The 18547-nt window shown below is 43.4% G+C and overlaps 2 protein-coding genes across 7 annotated transcripts; one reads left to right on the top strand and one right to left on the bottom strand.

Moving 5' to 3' along the window:
• Nucleotides 1–1192: 1192 nt before the first annotated feature.
• On the bottom strand, nucleotides 1193–4849 carry LOC120651352 (cactin-like). Of its 6 annotated transcripts, none has more exons than XR_005666132.1 (5): nucleotides 4296–4849; nucleotides 2792–2876; nucleotides 2568–2679; nucleotides 2373–2474; nucleotides 1193–1758 (listed from the first exon to the last, which is right to left on the bottom strand). XR_005666132.1 is itself a non-coding variant. In XM_039928832.1 (5 exons), exons 2-5 carry the CDS (start codon nucleotides 2623–2625, stop codon nucleotides 1488–1490), a joined length of 345 nt encoding a protein of 114 aa, XP_039784766.1. In that variant the 5' UTR covers nucleotides 2626–2679; nucleotides 4296–4837; the 3' UTR covers nucleotides 1193–1487. The 6 variants fall into 6 exon arrangements, 2 of the variants coding, with proteins under 2 accessions (XP_039784766.1, XP_039784765.1); XM_039928832.1 differs by lacking the exon at nucleotides 2792–2876 and having other exon boundaries at nucleotides 1193–1600; nucleotides 1687–1758; nucleotides 4296–4837; XR_005666133.1 differs by lacking the exon at nucleotides 2792–2876 and having other exon boundaries at nucleotides 2568–2700; nucleotides 4296–4846.
• Nucleotides 4850–16790: 11941 nt separating this feature from the next.
• Nucleotides 16791–18096, top strand: LOC120651350 (proline-rich protein 2-like). Its single transcript, XM_039928827.1, has 2 exons — nucleotides 16791–17062; nucleotides 17186–18096. Exons 1-2 carry the CDS (start codon nucleotides 16900–16902, stop codon nucleotides 17857–17859), a joined length of 837 nt encoding a protein of 278 aa, XP_039784761.1. The 5' UTR covers nucleotides 16791–16899; the 3' UTR covers nucleotides 17860–18096.
• The last annotated feature ends 451 nt before the right edge of the window (nucleotides 18097–18547 follow it).

The raw sequence follows: 18547 nt of genomic DNA on the forward strand, positions 1-18547 counted from the left end.
CATCCTCGGCTGTGAGTTAGGCACACAGGTTAATGAAATGGGTAATCTCATGTGCGAAAGAAATAATAATATTAATCTAAGAAAATAAAGAAATTACCATCATCTATACTATTTGTACATGCTCGATCCCCCTTATATTTTGGTTTGCTTTGGTCAAGACTATCTATAAAACATGTAACACCATTTTTTGTAAAAATAGGTTTTAAGTTATAATACATGTATCAGCATGAAAATGTAGTAATTGTAACTACCTTCCATAGTATCAGTCGATTGAGTCGGGGGTTGCGGTAAACTGACTTCTTCCTCATTATCTTCATAAATGCCTTGATCTTCATGTACTGTCCGACAAGATTTTCTAGCCATGTTTGATGCAAAATGTCGATTCCGACGTGTTAACAATGAATGTCTTTCTCCGTGTGTAACATGATGCCTATGGTTTAAGCGGCCAGCAAGCATTTCTGGGGCCTCAGGATCAGGTGACTGTTCTTCACGTGATGGTGGTATGTAGATTGGCGTCCAATCGGATGGTGTCCATTCGAATTGGGGTATAGTCACATCGGCTGCACTTACTTCAGCACCTATTTTTGCACCATCCTTAGCTGGATCCAAAATTTCAGGGACATAATATGGATTCTCCATGGCAATGGAGTGAGGCTGCTGTCTATTCGCACTTCGTCTTCTTTTGCACGCTCTATTCCCCTCCGACCATGCCATCTTCTCGTGCTCATTTCTGACTTTTCTTTGCTCTGGCGTCAGTTTTTTGTACCACTCCCTTTTGTATGTGTTCCTTGACTTTTTTGTGCTAATATGTGATAGAGAATCAAGGTTGTCTATCGTCTTTTCAGAGACTTCAGGAGACAGTTCATGAGCAAGCTTGTCACCTAGCTCTGGTGATTGGAAGGATCGCTCATGATCGTCAGCATTTTCTTTGTTATGGAGGCGATCATTACTTTTACCAGGGTCCACATTTTCATTGTTCAATGCACCGGCCTCCTCTACAAATAGTTTGTACAAAAATAAGAACAAAAGTTAATAAAAGTCTAACTAAAAATTTCACCATCAAATTGGGTTTTAAAAACTGTAATTGGCATCACATTATTTTTCTGATGTTATGCTCGTGCGTTGCTATGGTTAGCAAGAATAAGTTTCATACGAATACACAACTCACATGATATTTTCTGGCTCATTGATCTTCACAAGCAACCCAAAAGTTAATCTTAGTATAACAGATTTGGTTCGAAGCATCACAAAGGTACAGTACAAATGTACTGCAATTAAGCCTACCATATGGAGGACTATATACCATTTCAGAAAAAGCATCAAGATGGCCTTCACATGGTACGTATTAGGCTAGTAATACATATTATTTCGGTGCTCAGAATCGTGGGAACCATATGCAGAAGTTCTTGATTACATATAATCCATTTGTAACACCACAAATAAAAAATATTTAGCACCTTTCTTTTTTTGTCGTGATTCACGCTGTCTCAGATTTCTCGCATTCTTCTCTTCTCGAGACATTGCTGCATACCTTGCTCTATCCCTTTCCTGCTTTCGATGCTTACTATCATTGGTTGCTGGCTGTGGATTGGGTGCGCTCCTAGCCCCCGCAGTGTAAATAGCATAACATATATAGTCAGTGTGTCTATCTTTTTAACTCAAGTAACCTCTTCTATTAATAATTACCTCCATTACTCTGGTTTGTCAAGTCGCCAAATGGAGCACGAGAATCAACTATTTCCATGAGATTATGATGTTCTGTAAACCACGCATAATCAAAAATCAGAGTTTGCCGCATATTCAATGATCCATTGTGAGTTGTATGATGATGGAGTTTGCAGTATTAAAAGGTACAATTAATTGATCTGGGAGTCTGGTCATTGGTCAAGAGCTATAAAATACCTAGATGGTCAAGCAATAAATGAAGCCGACAATGCAAGGATGTGGGGAAACAAAGATTACACTGAAATGAATGAGTAACATCGAAACTAACACAAAGGCCTATAGCCCTAAACATTCTAAAAACTCCAGTGATAACGATGCAAGGAGCTTTTGATCGGCATCCTAAGATTTCCACGATTTAGCATGCAACCAAAACTTAATACACCAGAAGCCAAAGAAGCCATTTTATTACTGAGACAACCACAACAATAGAACATCAAAGCAGTTCCATAGGATTTTGACATTCTGAAACACCCAACACCAAAATCTAAAGTTAGCCGCATTCTATAGCATATCTAGTAAACAAAAGTAGAAATACATGAGCCGTAGCACGAAGCAGATAGGAGTATTAAAAGATGCAACTAAATGATAGCAACATATGGAATGTTGATCCACCCAAGGTAGGCAACAAATATTCAGTTCACCAGCACCTTTTGTTTTTTGACGCGCTTCACGCTGCCTCAAATTTCTCGCATTTTTCTCAGACTGAGACATTGCTGCATACCTTGCTCTCTCCCTTTCCCTCTCAGCCCCTGCAGGGTAAATAGCAACATATATAGTCAGTCCCTCTATTAGAGGCAAGTAATCCCTCATATTATTGTGTTGTATGTTTATTCATTAGTTACCTCCATCATTGTGGTTCGTCAAATCGCCCAATGGAGTACGAGAACAGTTTGTTTCCATGGAGTCCTTTTATCAGACTTTGGTGGAAACACAAGGTTCTTAGTATAACTTCGTCTGAGTAGAAGAAGAGCATATCTGATTCAGAAACAGAATTTTTTTGGGCAGAATTACAAGATATTTAATGTTTATTTGTACTCCTAGCAAACCATCATACAACTTGATGTACCCGACTACCGCTGCCTAGCCTCAGCCACTGCATTACCCTCAATAATGGTGATCACCCAACACCAAAGGTTTGCAAACGCCATGTGCTTTGTAGCATGACAGGAAGGAATCGGCACAGATGAGACAGGATTAGAAACTGAAGAAAGGGGTGGGGTGAGCTCGATTTCACCGCATGAAAAAAAAACATTCAAAATGTCAATCGATCGATCGAACTCTCCAACACGGACTGCAACATAATGACCTGAGCGGCAAGCCATGCAGCAACATCTTGGAAACAAACGCATGAAACATTTCCATCATAATTACACCTATTCAACTATGCAAGAAAAGGCTGTAAATGATCAAAGTGCAACAGAAGGGAAATACCTAGTATTGAATGATCCTATTAACATCTTACCACACAAATGAATCGGACATTATCACCAATAAGTTATTGTTCCTTAATTGCAAGTCTGTTATTAGCCCACTGATAACTGTAGTTAATGCAATACAAAGTATGCATTACCGTCCCTCAAAAGAAAATTCAATAAAACTTCAAATCTGTTTACCACATATGGTTCCTGAATTCAATGCCAATATTCTTCAATTGTAAAGCTGTCAAAGACACCACACAATAACAGGAAAATCCCCCCACCAAAGTTTATTACTTGTTTTTACAACATCAAAACAGGAAAAAATGCCCCCGCAAAAATTTATAACTTATGCTATCATCTTTTCCAAGTTATCAAGATCCAGAATTTTTTAAAAAAACATAGTGTTGGTGCTCAAAGCTTTCTGGGCTCAGTTTACATTGCTTCGATCAAACCACCATGACAAATGCAACCACAGAAGCTAAATTCAGGCCATAAAGCAATCATATCATACTGTTTTGGTAATACACACGGTGCGGAAGTGGTTTGGTCCTACACCTGTTTATCCATACAAACAATGCCATCGATAATTCATATCTTGTGTATTGTCCAGTACCATTTACTATGTGTTCAGAGCTAACTGACAAAGGTAACAGTGCAATCACGGGCACCATTTCCTCTATCTTCCCTTTCCTCTGGTCAAGAAAGGAAGAACCCAAGCATCGACCTAGTCCATCATGGCAACACTCCAGCAACAAAATTCAGAGGCTAGAAAGGGAGTCCAGCCCTTGCCTATGTGCAGGCATAGTATCACTTGCTTATGCCCAGGGCATAGCGTTCCCTTGGATGCCTAAATTTAGTTATCATGAATAAATGGTAATTCTAATGAACAAGAAGGGGATTAGACAGTTTTCTCCAGAAATGAGACTAAGATCTAGAGATAGATGGAGGATTAAAGGGGCTAGTCCGTCTGGAACTTCCAGAGGGCCGACGTTCTCCCCCAAATTTCATCTCAATGTATTAAATCTAGGTAGAAACGATATGAGAATAGTTCGAAACCACGAAGCAGTGCAGCATCAAAACCCTCGATTCTGTACCCCGGAAGTCGAACCCGTATCCCACTCGAACTCGAGAGCAACGAGTGGGGGCACTCACCGATCGGGCAGCGGGTCCTCCGCCCACGAGACTGCGCAGGACCCCAGGGATGGCGACGACGCCGCGAGGACCCCCGGTTGGAGCAGGATGTTGTCCGGGACGGGGAGGCGGGGGACTTCCGGCTCGAGGATGTCGGTGGCGCGACGACGAGCGCGAGGAAGAGCAGGACGACGAAAGCAGGACGGCGGCGGGAGTCGCAGGGTGTCTCGGGGAGGGCGGCGCGGGAAGCCGCGAGGAGGAGCGCGAGTCGGCGGAGATGGCGACCACACCGCGCGAGTCAGCGGCCGAGGAGGGGGCCGACGCGATCTGGGGGGCGAAGGGCGTCGCGGCAGCTAGCGGCTTGGCCCCGTCGAGCTGGGAGGCGGAGGGCGACGCGGGAGCGGCGGCGGAGGCGGACGCACGCGAAGGGCGGCGCGAGGCAAAGGGCGACGGGGAGGAGGATCGCGAGACGGGGAACCTGCCGATGCGCCTCGCCCTTTTTTTTGCCCGAGCTGGGAACTGCCGTGCGCGACGGTTTTTTCGCGCGAGCGGCAGGTAGACTCACGGAGGAGCGGACACACGCGAGAGTCGACAGAACTTCGTGCTTTTTTTATGTAGTAGGAGATAGGAAATAACAAGAAAACCACAACAATTTGACTTAATCCTCCACGTAATATCAATTAGGAAGAGCTCTCTCACCTTAGTGGCCATATCCTCGAGGGCTTCGATCTTCCTCTCAAGCAACTGTGAGCGCAACCATTCCACTAAAACTTCAAGGAAAAATGCCACATTTGGCTAATTTGGGGTGCAAAATAAGCATCGCTGTCTTTGAGCACAGCAATGGCTTAAATTAAAAAAAAAAGTAGCAGTTTACAAGAAACTAAAAAAGAATCACCTCTACAGCCCTTCGGTATGCTGGGCTGGTGGATTATGCGGCTGTCTGGGCTGTTTGTACCGTTCCCGTTGGCCAGCCAGCTGTTCGGCGGCCAGATCACCCTCCTTTTGTCTCTCTCAGTCACCCCGTCCAGACTCTCCAGAGCACCGGCTGGTTGGCTGGCCTGCTTCTGCCGTAGCTCTAGCCAGCCAGACTTTCCCAGCCGAACAGGACGCTAGGTTCACGACTTCTTCCATTAGCTGCCTATCTTTAGGAAATATAGGTGTTGAATTGCCTTTTCTAATTCTGTATATGCCTGGGCTTGACTGTGTGCTTAGGATGTTTTCCGGTTCTCCTTCCTTCTTAGCCAATGCAGCCTTAAGGCAAGCAATCTGAAATGAGCAAAAATAACATCACTTATAAATCTCAATTTCGGCTCATCAATAGCCTTTTTTTTATAGAAATAAGCAATAAGAAGTAAGTAGACGCCTGTTCTTTGAGCTCTCTAACCTTGCTGCTTTCTTTATTTGCTTTTGCTGCACCAAGCTCAACATAGGCAACTCGTTCAGCAAATTTTAAGGTCCTTATCGTCTCACCAACAGCATCTGTTTCAGGGCTTATGTGAACAAACATAAGCATTTTCGCTTGTCCTCCTGAACATTACAACAAAATATTCATGACACAGATTCCAGTACTAAAATAGTGGTAATTAAGGATCTATGTGTGAAGAAATTATCCAAGCCAAACCTGTGGGAGCGGCTACTTCAAGCGGCCGGCGTTGATCCATGAATGGTGGATGGATGCAGGAACGCCGTGCTCAAGCTTGGTCGACGTCGTGGTCGTCGCGGAAGCCTTGGACGCTGTGGAAGTATCTGTCCTCGTCAGCAAGCGATTACACGTATTTCCACAGTGCCAAGATGCCTATATGAGTTTAGATAAGAATTATGATATCAAAACCAATTATGCCAATTATGCTATGTCTGGACATACATCAAGATGATCAAAATATAGTGAGCACACTAAAGCATCAAAATTGCAGATCAACCAACTAAAGCAAATTCACTTTGGCAAGAAACAGATTGCACAAGTAAGATATGAGTTGGAAGTCCATGTTATTAGATTAGTTCATACCAGTCAATATATAGCAAAATAAAATGCAATAAAATAATTCAACTCATCTATAGAGTATTTTTTTCTCGAATCATCTATCATCTATAGAGGAGAAAGCATGTTCGAATCATCTATAGAGGAACACCTACAGAAGTTGAATTCTTCTATTATGCATTTCAACGAACACATCGTATGCAGGAGATTGGCATGGAGCTGAGGAGCTCTTACCCAGCAGGCCTCTGTTGGCGCAGAATTAGGGCCAACACACCAAAGCGCTCGAACGCGCAGCGAGCAACGGCACAACGTAGCACCGATGCTCAGTCCGGTCAGACCGGTCGGGTATACCGGTCAGACCGGTTGTCGCCGGGCAGGCCGGCGGCGAAACCAACGAACATCACCCGGGAAGGACCCGTCGGGGCAGGCGCACGCAGGGTTGCTCTAGGGTCAGCAGGCCACCTAGAACGCTCTTGATCGATGTAGAGACGAAGTAGGAACAGCAAGTGGTAGATAGGAAAAAGCTAGAGCAAAAAGAAAGTAAAAAAATAAAAGTTTTTGTATTTGATCGATTGGATACCCTCAATCGGCCGTAACCCTTTATATTTATAGGGAGGGATGATCTTACCCCATTAGGAGTCGAAACCCTAATTAATTTCGTGTCAAAATACAACTCCTAACTCGGACTGGGCTGTCCGGACCGATCTGACCGCCTCTGCCAACCGGTCTGACCGGTCTAGGTCTGAGTCAATTCTTCTCGGAGCCATAACTCTCTCATCCGAAGTCCAAATTGGGCGTTCCATATATGCATTTTGATCGTCTCGACGAGAGCTACGCAATGGTGAAGTCAAATCTGAATTTTGGCAAAGTCACCTTAACCGGTCTGACCGGTCTGTGCATGCCGGTCAGACTGGTATGTCCAATCATACCAATTTTGGTCGTCAACATATGCCCCCCTGTTCTTTGGCAAAACTTGTGTGCCAAAGAACACTCTTCTGGACCAAAATTGTCTAAGGGCGATGAATAAAACATCGGCCATATTTTATACTAAGGGCGATAAAAGACTATCGGCCATAACTAGCTTTTAATTCAAGCTGGTGACGAAATAACTTGCTTTGGCTTCCATATCTTCTTTGTAGTTGCTGACCTTGTCGGCACGACCTCAACTCGTTGCTCCATTGATTTCTTATTGCACAAACATTGTAATCTTCTTTTTGAGTATGAGACAAACCCGAGGGGCAGCACCTTGACTTTAAATATTTCGAATCTTGTTCCATGCCCTTTTCATACTCTTTGCTGCAATTAATGTCCTTTTTGACCATATTATCATAAATCGGTCTTTGTGAAGCACAATTTGGATATATAGGAGGATAATGAATATGATATGACTGCATGTGCATCCTACTATAATCCAAAGGCATATAACAAGGATACTAGCAATACCATGGAGCAATCGGTTCATTAAATGAATTACCTTGGCTTGAACTCGATTGCTCTTGAGACTTCAATGATGGCTTTGTACCCTCAACTTTATCTGGTCATCCCTTCTACTTCTGGACAACTCTTTTCTTCTCATATTTGGCCAAGAATTCTTTAAAACCCGGCCTTTCTTTCTCCTTACTGTTTCTGGAATTTTTTCTAGAACCCCCAGAGCGACCGGTCAAACCGGTTTCTAGACCGGTCTTAGCAGACCTGACATCCTTCTTCTGTTCTTGCTCCCCGAGCGCTGAATTCTTCAATGAAACTTCAGGGGATTTCTTTGCTGGGACCTCCTGATGAGATTTTGAAAGCTCAGATCTCTCTTCACCAATAATTATATTTTTTCCTTTCGCTGATTCGTCTTGACTTGGCCGAATTAACACTTTAGGATTATTCAATTCAAGCATGTGTGTATGTGCAGGAAAAGGATTCTGATCCACTTTCATTTGTGGAACAATTATTCGGCCTTCATTAACAGCCGATTGAATTTGTCTCCGAAGCACATTGCAATCATTAGTCGCTTGAAAGAAAGTATTATAAAATATGCAATAAGGTTGCCGCTTTAATTCTTCGATCGGCGGTATGACATGCGACATCTTAATGTATCCATTCTTATATAATTCATCGAATATTCTCTCACATTTGGATACATCAAAAGTAAATCTTTCTTGCCGATCTTCATAAAACGGCTTCAGAGAACCGCAAACGCAAGGTTTATCATTGGAGGGCCAAACAAATTCAGCGGTATAAACATCTTTACCTTCATCGTCCGAACAATTGGAATCACACCCAAGCACATAAACAGGACGATTAGGTTTTTCATTGGACTTTTAAAAATCTCTAGCTTCTTTAGCTCGGCTTTCATTAGCCAGAGCTTTTTGTAGGACTTGACTAACATCTAGAAATTCTTGTCCCTCTAGCTTTGCTCTATGAAAATCAAGTAAAACAACAAAAGCTAGATCAGCCAAAACTCTATCAGAAATTGTCAAACTATAGCATCGGTTTCTAATATCTCTAAATCTTCTAATATAGTCAGAAACACCTTCACGTATATTTTGTTTAACCGATGAAAGATGTGACAATCTCAATTCAGTTTCACCAGTAAAGAAATAATCATGGAATTTCTGCTCTAAATCAGCAAAAGTGAAAATTGAATTGGGTGGCAATGAAATAAACCAAGTAAATGCAGCATCCGATAGAGATAAAGAAAATAACCTCAATTTGTAAATGTCATTAGTACTAGCTTCACCACATTGTATAATAAATTGACCAATATACTCCAATTTAGTTCTACTATCATCACCAGTGAATTTAACAAATTCAAAAATTTTAAACCCCTAAGGATATGCAACATAATCGTAATTCTCAGGGTATGGTCTTTAATATGATCGGTATTTGGCTTTAGGCTCTACACCAAAAGTTTGCTGAAATATCTTAATCACCTCCTCTTTAATACTACCTGATCCAACATCATCGGTGTTAAGCCGATTTGTGATCGGTGTATTATTATGTTGAGCAAAGTCCAGCGGTGTAGAATGTTGCAACGAACTTGCTACTCAATTGGTACATTGGCATTAGGTGATGCATTATAATTAATTTGGCTACACTGATTAGCCGAATTAGTCATAATAGCATTATTAGTTGGAATTGCCGAACCACCAGTTGTCTTATCGGTATTAGACGTAGACACATCATTACCGACAGACTTCATACCGAGATGTATCTCAATTCGGCTAAAATGATTATCAAACATATCATGCATATTTTGACCAATAAATTCTAATTTATTATTCACATGAGAAGAAACAACATCATCTATAGCATTAGCTATTTAAGAATTAAGGACATGCTATTTGTTCTCATCGAAGTTTACCTCAAACTGTGAAGCATCGAAGGCAGCATCCGTTGTGACCTTCCCTTGTCGGTCGATGGAGAAGTGCGAGATGTACTGGTTCATGGCTTCTTCTTCTAGCCTCTGGATCTCCTTCTCCTTCTTTTCTTCTTCTTTTGGATGCCATCAAGAACCTTCTGATGTTCAGCCAAAAGTTGCTGAACAGTCGGTTTTTGGATGTTGGCGGCATCAATATCACCAGGTTTAGGAATACTGGCCATGACAGCCGATTTATTCTTTCTGATCCTCAGCGGAGTCGCCAAAAAGTATGTTAGCGTAGAATTAGGGCCAACACACTAAAGCGCTCGAACGCGCAGCGAGCGACGGCACAACGCAGCTCCGATGCTCAGAACGATCAGACCGGTCGGGTATACCGGTCAGACCGGTTATCGCCGGGCAGGCCGGCGGCGAAACCAACAAACCTCGTCCGGGAAGGACCCGTCGGGGCAGGCGTACGCAGGGTTGCTCTAGGGTCGGCAGGCCACCTAAAATGTCCATGATCGACGTAGAGACAAAGTATAAATAGTAAGTAGTAGATGGGAAAAAGCTAGGGCAAAAAGAAAGTAAAAAGATAAATGTTTTTGTATTTGATCGATTGGATACCCTCAATCGGCCGTAACCCTTTATATTTATAGGGAGAGATGGTCTTACCTCATTAGAAGTCGAAAACCTAATTAATTTCGTGTCAAAATACAACTTCTAACTCAGACTGTGCTGTCCGGACCGGTCTGACCGCCCCTGCCAACCGGTCTGATTGGTCTGGGTCTGAGTCAATTCTTCCCGGAGCCATAACTCTCTCATCCGAAGTCCAAATTGGATGTTCCATGTATGCATTTTGATATTCTCGACGAAAGCTACCCAATGGTGAAGTCAAATCTGAATTTTGGAAAAGTCACCTTGATCGGTCTGACCTGTCTATGCATACCGGTCAGACCAGTATGACCAGTCATGCCAATTTTATCGTCAACAGCCTCGGCCTCACAGCTGAGGAGCTCGCAGCTACCACGCCGCCTGTATCACTTGGCCGGGGAGGAGATGGGCGCACAATGCAGTGGATGCGGCGGATGAGGCAATGCGTGGTGCGGCGGGGGGGGGGGGGGTCAGGCCGGACGGCAGGTCAGGCGCGTCGGGCGGACGCGGGGGAGGGCGCGATGTCTGGAGAAGAGGAGGAGCGACGTCGAGGGCGGCGGCGTCGAGGGGCCACCGACGCCGCGTGGTGCGGCGGGCGAGGCGCAATGGTTGTGGAGGCGCGGCGACTGACGGTGGGGCGGTGGAGGGTCAGGTGCGACTGGCGGGCGCGGGGGAGGGGGCGACGGGCGACCAACGATGCTGAAATCACGCGGGGGATGGGGCACGGGTACAGGCGGGCGGGTATGTCTCGTGGTGGTGGGAAAAAAGGGGAATTTGGGCAGAATCATTTTCTCTGATGACGTTTTCCACCAAATCTTCTCAAGTGTCTAGCCCTTCCACGTGAGCCTTGAAAAAGTGTTTTGTGAGAAAGATGGGTGGGTTAACATTGGTTCAATTCTTTCATCCTTTATAGTATAGATTAAGCAGCAGCAGCAAGATCTCTTCTCTCTTGTCTATCTAGTCGCGGGAGGGGAGCAGCAGCCTCTACCTGTCATGGATCCGTCCCTAACCGTTGTCGTCCTCTCCGCCACCTATTGCAGCTCGTCCCCGTGTCGATTCGTCGCCGTCGTCGTCCTCCCTTGCATCATGGAGCCGCCCGTTGCAGCCATTAACTCGTTGCAGCCCATCCTCACCTCTGCCAATCGCGAAGCCGTCCGACATGCCGCCTCGTCATCTTGACGCATCCCGTCACGGCCCCTCCTCCGCGGCCCATAGCAGCCTCTCTCCTCCGCCTATCACGGCCCTATGTTTGCAACCCATTGCAGCAGATTCATCCACATCCACCGCGCCCGTCCGTGTCATCCGCTCCTTCTGTGCCACCTAACCGCCGTCCGCCTCCCCCTGCGTTGGGCCACGGACTCTGCAGCTCCTCCCTCCGTGTTGACTCCAGCTTGAGCCGTGCCGTTTTGCCCGACTGCAGGCCCGCTAACGCCTTCCCCTCGTTGTGCCTCTTCATTCGTCTGCGGATCACCGCCTGCTTCCTCGTGTGGTGGCTGTGTTTACCGATCTGCGGGCTGTCTCTTGCGTGTTGCATCTGTTGCCGTGGATGTTCTGCTCCTCTTCCCAGCGGGATATTTTCCATCTCTGCTCATCTCTTCTCTTCCAATCAGTCACATCCTTTGCTGTAGCTTCGTGCTGCTTATTTGGGAGAGAACAGAGGAAGGGATTATCTGTCATCTTTGCTACTGCTTTGCTCTCATGTGACCCCCTAATTCAGTAGTAGCATTGGATCAAATTGGTGGCATATGCCATTACTGCATCATCTCCAAGCAGCTTGTTTCCTTGTGTTTACTCCATGATTTCACCACGATGTCATCCTTTAATGCCCTTTGTTCTATGTAGCAGCTCTCTGCCCATCATCTCTTATGTGCATCTGCAAGTGGTTGTTCGTTTCACCATTACCATTATCTTGTTTCCAAATTGCTGTAGGCTGCTACTTAAATTGGGAGAATTTCTTCATATTCTTGTTCTATGGGGCTTTCTCCTGGATATGTGGTGCTTCTACACTTCAAGTTATCAGCTGCTTGAACATCTCCATATTTTGTTCTGCTGCTGTTTTGAGGCAAAGTGCATTTTGCTGCTGCTATATAGCATCTGTCCGACTACTAGTGTCTACAATATCAAGTCATCTTGGTTTATCTTCTGCTCCACCATTGTCTATCCAAGTCCACTACACATCTTCAGCTCGGCAATGTTGTGTGTGTCCATAAATTCATTGTCAGTCAGCCAATTTCTTCTTCTTTTTTATGGTTAGTTGAATCCCGTTGATTTAGCTAATCTCGTTATCATCATTGTGGTGCGACAATGCCCCTCTTAGTCCCTTTCGAAGCAATTTTATCCACATCATGATTAATGGCCGTTTATTTGTCATCATCATCATGTCATCCTCCTGCCTATTGTCTTGCAGCAGTGGTCTCTCATTCCTCTCTTTGGCTTGTTTGACATCTTACTATTATTGTCAAGTTCAAAGTCTCCAAAGCAAGACTCATCTTTGAGGAGTCGACGTAGTGGTTTGTGAAGACTCAGACTATTTGATGAAGTACGGTAGTCAAGACAATACACTCTTGTGGAGGAGATCGTCTACATCAACATGTTCAAGAGCTGCACGCTTTGATGACATATTTGATTTTAAACTTTGGATGTATCAGTTTCTTTTTTATTTAATCTCATGCTTAGTATCAACTCTCCAAATGCAATGACATTGCATTCATGTTGCATTTGATCGGGAGAAGGTGTTAAGGATATAATAGTCAAGGTAGTTTTTTAATATCCTAGTGTCTAGAGTTTGGGGTCTCTTATGTCTCTTGTACTCTATATATTGCCCTTTGAGCCTACCTCAACATATCAACTATCCATTCGTAACAATTTCCATATAAAATTCATTAAAAATATGGAAAAAAAAACAAAGAATCAATTTGGGCAATGCATATTACAAGCAGATGTAATGACTCTACTATGCCCCTGTAGATATTTTAAGAAACCCAATATCAACAATGATTCAACCATATTTCATTTAGTAAAAAGTTAAAGGAAACATATTAGGTGCAAACCAACCTCTCCATGCAAACTATGGAAACTTCAATCTGGGCCAAAACTATGGAAACTTCAATCTGGGACATCAGATCAACATCCAAGGGGAGGGGCGCAGAGGGGTGGGAGGGGGGATTTGCAAAAGTGTGATTACCAATCCAAGGATAAGTTCAGATTGTAAAATTACCCAATACCCCATGCCCCTTGGATGTTGATCCGATGATCCAGATTGAAGTTTCCATAATTTGCACGGAGAGATTAGTTTGCACCTAATATGTTCCCAAAGTTAGAGGTCATTTATATGCATTAATTTTATTTCATAATAATAATATCAGAAATATTGGTGCAAATATTGAGAAATTGGTGCAAATAAGTAATATTTTGTCAACATGTTTTATAAGTAATATTGAGAAATTGGTGCAAATATCAGAAATGGTTCACAAGCAAGGACAACTAGGAATACTCCCTCATAAAGGAGTGCGGAAGGCGCAAGGAATTAACAAGACATCATCTGACATTCCGAGACAATTCATAGGTTGAAATATAGAGGCACATCAAGCTGCACCAAGATGAGTTCATAATTGAGCTTGATTCAGTGCCCGGAAAAATTGCTTATAGATACTTTTTTTGCGAGATACATACTACAAAAGGATTATCTAAGAGAAAATAAACACATATGGAAGTTTCTTGATCAAATGCCCCAATACTAACTCTGGAAGCGTCTCAACTGAAGAAAAAAAAAAGAGACGACTTCCACCTACAAAGCCACCAAGCGGTCTACAGGGCCTCTCCATTTTTCGGATGCCTTTTCACAAAACTTGAGTACTAATGGCACATGGCCACACACAGGCAAGCAATTGCCTGTAGCTTGGGTTCTGTCTTCCCGCCACAAGCTTATCCAGAGTCACTGTCACTTCCCTACCCCCTAGAACCTCGGCATTATATATGAGAAGTTTTTTTCATTATGTGAGAGTTGCTCAAAGACCAAATCTGGAGGTGTCACGCGATGAAAAACAAATAAGCATCGATACCTTCTGACAAAAGCCGCACAGTCATGTCATATAGTAAACTTTTCGTGTGCCTATATAGACAATAGAAAAGAAACGGATGCTGGGCCACACATGACCCCAGGTCATTGAGAATTTTCGAACCTTCAGGATTACTCAACGTTGCCCAGGAAATAAATGAGGGCACACATCTAGTCAATAGTCCAGCTTCAGAGCTTGCAACATTGCACTCAAATATGTCACACTCTCTTAGGACCGACCAACTGGAACCAAGAGACAACCTTGCAATTACTACTTACTACGTCCATTTCAAATTGTAGGTCATTTTAGTAAATTAAGATATATAATTTTTGCCATGTATTTAGACATAGTGTTTATCTAGATCTAGGTGCATAGCAAAATCTATATATCAGGATTTACCAAAACGATCTATAATTTTGAATGGAGAAAGTACCATTCACTGCTACAAAATGGGAATGCCCCAATTTTTTCAGGAGTGGACCAAACTTTCACCCGTTGCTACAAATAGAGCAGAATTACTATAGCATCCAGCCTGCCCTAGAAAAATATTTTTAGGGGCAGTTCATCGCCTCACCTACCCATAAAAATGAGCGTCACTTTCATGGGCGGTTGATGGTATCACCCGCCCCTGAAAAGAGCATTTCTAGGGGCCGGAGATGCAATGACCCACCCCTAAAAATAGTGGCATTTGTAGGGTTGAGGATGGTCACGGCTTCACTCATCCCTAAAAATGCATTTTTAGATACGGTGATGGCATAGCCTGTCCCTACAAATGGTTCCACACAAAAATAAATCATAACTTTTTATATAATATCGGATGAAGTAAAACTTTATACCAAAATTATAGAGAATGCCAAGACATACAACTTTGTAGTTGATAACTTTTTCATTTAAGGTCATTTACTGATAAAAAAATTATTATAAATTCTTTAATAGCTATAGCTATATAGTATCTCATATAACTTAAGTGGTACTTTGAGATTTCCACAATCTTAACTAAAATATACTTAGCATATATTTTGTTTTTATAGTTCACAATAACCTTAGCATAGATATTTCACCTTTTTTGATTTGTTTTGCTATACGTAAATAATTAAATGAAACTTTAGATAAAATAGAAAAATATTTTTAGGGGCGGGTGATGACGTCACCTGCGACTACAAATAAATTTCTGAGTTAATATAAAAGAATAGCATACCCCATAAATTCACAAGTGACTGAGTGTGGTGGTAATAAGGAAGGAAGGTACATGCGAGGCTTGAGGTAGGCGGTTTGGATCCCAGGTGATACAAGTGTGTGTATATTTCATCAAAAATAATTGTAGCTCGATATTATAGGATATTTTTTTCCTTTTTTATTTTTCTGTTTTTGATTTTTGGACCTTTTTTATTTTTTTGGACATGGATTTGTAGGGCGGGCCATGTCATGACCTACTCCTAGAAATCGATTTTTAGGGACGGGTCACGCCATGATCCGCCCCTAAAAATTATTTTTAGGGGCGGACGTATTACCCACTCCTAACAGTGATATTTTAAGGTTTCGTTTGATTTTTTAAGTTGCTGTCACATTGAATATTCGAATGTTCAGTTGCCAATTTAATATAAAACTATTTGCATAAGTTGCAATTAGACCTCTATACGAATCTATTAAGTATAATTAGTGCATGATTAGTGCATGATTACTGTAGCAATTAGTGATCAAATTATGAACTAATTAGGCTTAATAGATTCATCTCGTGATTAAGTCACGACTTATGAAATTAGTTTTGTAATAAATTTATATTTAGTACTCATAATTGATGTGTAAACATGCGATGTGATGGGACTTACGACTTAAACTGAAAAAAAACAAACAAGGCCTTATCTACGAGAACGGGGGCGGGTACCGCACCCGTCCCAAAAAATGTGTGTTTATCTATCCCTAAAAATCTTTTTTTCAGTAGTGATTGTTTCTTGGAGACCTTTGAAAATTGTGAGAATAAAAAGGATCCGAAATAAACATATCCCGACGGTCAACCAAGTTGTTCCGCAATGAAACATGCAGATATGCAAAGATGAACAGAAGCTCACATCTTTTCAGTACAATTTTCCTAGCCTACAAAAATGCCGGTACCAGGCTACCACCAGCGGACACTTCTTGAGCTGAACTGAACAAATATTGATCTAGTTACAATCTAGTTCATCACCTTATATATACGACAAATTTAGCAAAGCGCTTCAACAATAATTGTTCCTTAAATGCAGCTATTTGTTGGTGATCCATGCATGCATCTCCATGGACGACGTCAACAAAATTCGACGGAGTTACTAGTAGATAGCCTGCAGGTAGATCTGGGGAGGAGACAGAGGATGATCAACTTGGAGCGGCACATTAACTCTTAAATCTGCAAAGCCGGTGCCAGATTTTGGTAGCTCCTTTATCACTAGCTAGCAGCTGTACATAACTTCTGCCAGATGCTTCGGTTCAGCTCCGTCGATCACCTGGAATCCTATATAAACCCGGGACAGCCTCTCCTTGATCTCCATTCATCCACTGCTACCTACTCAAGTCTTCTGAACTCGCAAGCAAGAACCAGCCAAAGCTTCCACAATGGGGCCTGTGCCTCGCCGGCTGCTTGCGGGCGTCGGTGCCGTGCTGCTAGTGGCAGTACTAGCCCATGCTGCAGAGCCCGCGATGGCCTCCATGGTCGTCGGCTTGGCCAAGTGCGCCGACTGCACTAGGAAGAACATGAAAGCTGAGGCAGCATTCAACGGTACGCTGATCTACATGCAACCTCCAACCATCATTTGCATTTTTGCTGGGAAACTTGTGTTTCCAGGATCTTGTGGAGAAAGATTACCTGACGAATTTTCCTGACCTTGTTTTGTTTCTGCAGGCCTAAAAGTAGCTGTCAAGTGCAAGAGCGCCGACGGCGTGTTCGAGACCAAGGCCCTCGGCGAGGTTGACAAGTCCGGCGCCTTCAGGGTCCCGCTCACAGCGGACCTCCTCCGTGAGGACGGCGAGCTTAAGCAGGACTGCTTCGCGCAGCTCCACAGCGCCACCAACCAGCCATGCCCCGGACAGGAGCCGTCCTGGATCGTCCGGCCGTCCAGCGACCACGACGAAAAGAAGAAGACTTTCGTCGCGGTCGCCGGCAAGATGCACTACTCATCAAAAGAGTGCGCCTCCGCGTTCCTCTGCGACCATTTTCACAAGAAGCACCTCTTGCACAAGAAGCCCATCATGATCCCACACATCCCCAAGAAGCCCATCGCGATCCCCCATTTCCACAACAAGCCTGTGCCCGAGTACAAGCCGCCGACGCCCGTGCCGGAGTACAAGCCGCCAACGCCCGTTCCGGTGTACCACTCGCCCGTGCCCGAGTACAAGCCACCCACTCCGGAGCACTCCCACCCGACGCCGGTCTACCATCCTCCTGCCGACCAGAAGACCCAGAACCCCGAGACGGACCCTGAGAAGTTCAAGAAGCTCCTCCCCTTGATCAAGAAGAACCCCTTCTTCTTCCCCAAGTTCCGCAAGTTCCCTCCTGGCAAGGAGATCAAGGCTTAGAGAGATGGGTCAGAGCCCAAGCATAGTTCTTTGGTCTGCATACACTGTTACGCAATGCTACGTGGATGGATCCCTACCTCTCTTTTGGTCTCTTGAGGTTGTTCGTTAGCTCTTACAGGCCTCCAGCTTATAGAAATAAAGCATTTGTTCTGAGGATGTAGGCCTGGATGAAATTATCTTAAATTATTGGAAAAATACATATAAGTTTGCATTGCATTCTCCTACAGTTGATGTTTCCATGTTGATTGTTGTCAAATTGTCCATGTTGATCGGTGATTAATACCATGTGTTATTATCATTTGCTCTGTCTTGATAAAAATATATATAAGAAGCTACCAGCTGTCCAGCTCTTTCTGCATGGACGATATAGAATTTTGATTTTGTATAAGGTTAGGCTTGACTTATATATGGTCTGACTGACAGATTTTGTTCTGTACGTGGCCTTTGTAGTAGTGAACAGATAAGATTTGGACATTTTGTCAGAGACTGTGAGTCAGAGTCGGTGTTCAAAATTTCGGCGAAATTTCGCGAAATTCGGTGATTTCGCCACCTCCGAATTTTGAAAATTTCAAAAATAATAATTTAAATATATTTAAAAGTATTTTTAAAATAGTCTAAAAATGAATTTCGGTTGAAATTTCGCAAAATTTCGCAAAATTCGGTGATTTCGGCCATGTCCGAAATTTTT

The sequence above is a fragment of the Panicum virgatum genome, chromosome 9K (genome assembly GCF_016808335.1).
Source record: "Panicum virgatum strain AP13 chromosome 9K, P.virgatum_v5, whole genome shotgun sequence".
NCBI lineage: Eukaryota > Viridiplantae > Streptophyta > Magnoliopsida > Poales > Poaceae > Panicum > Panicum virgatum.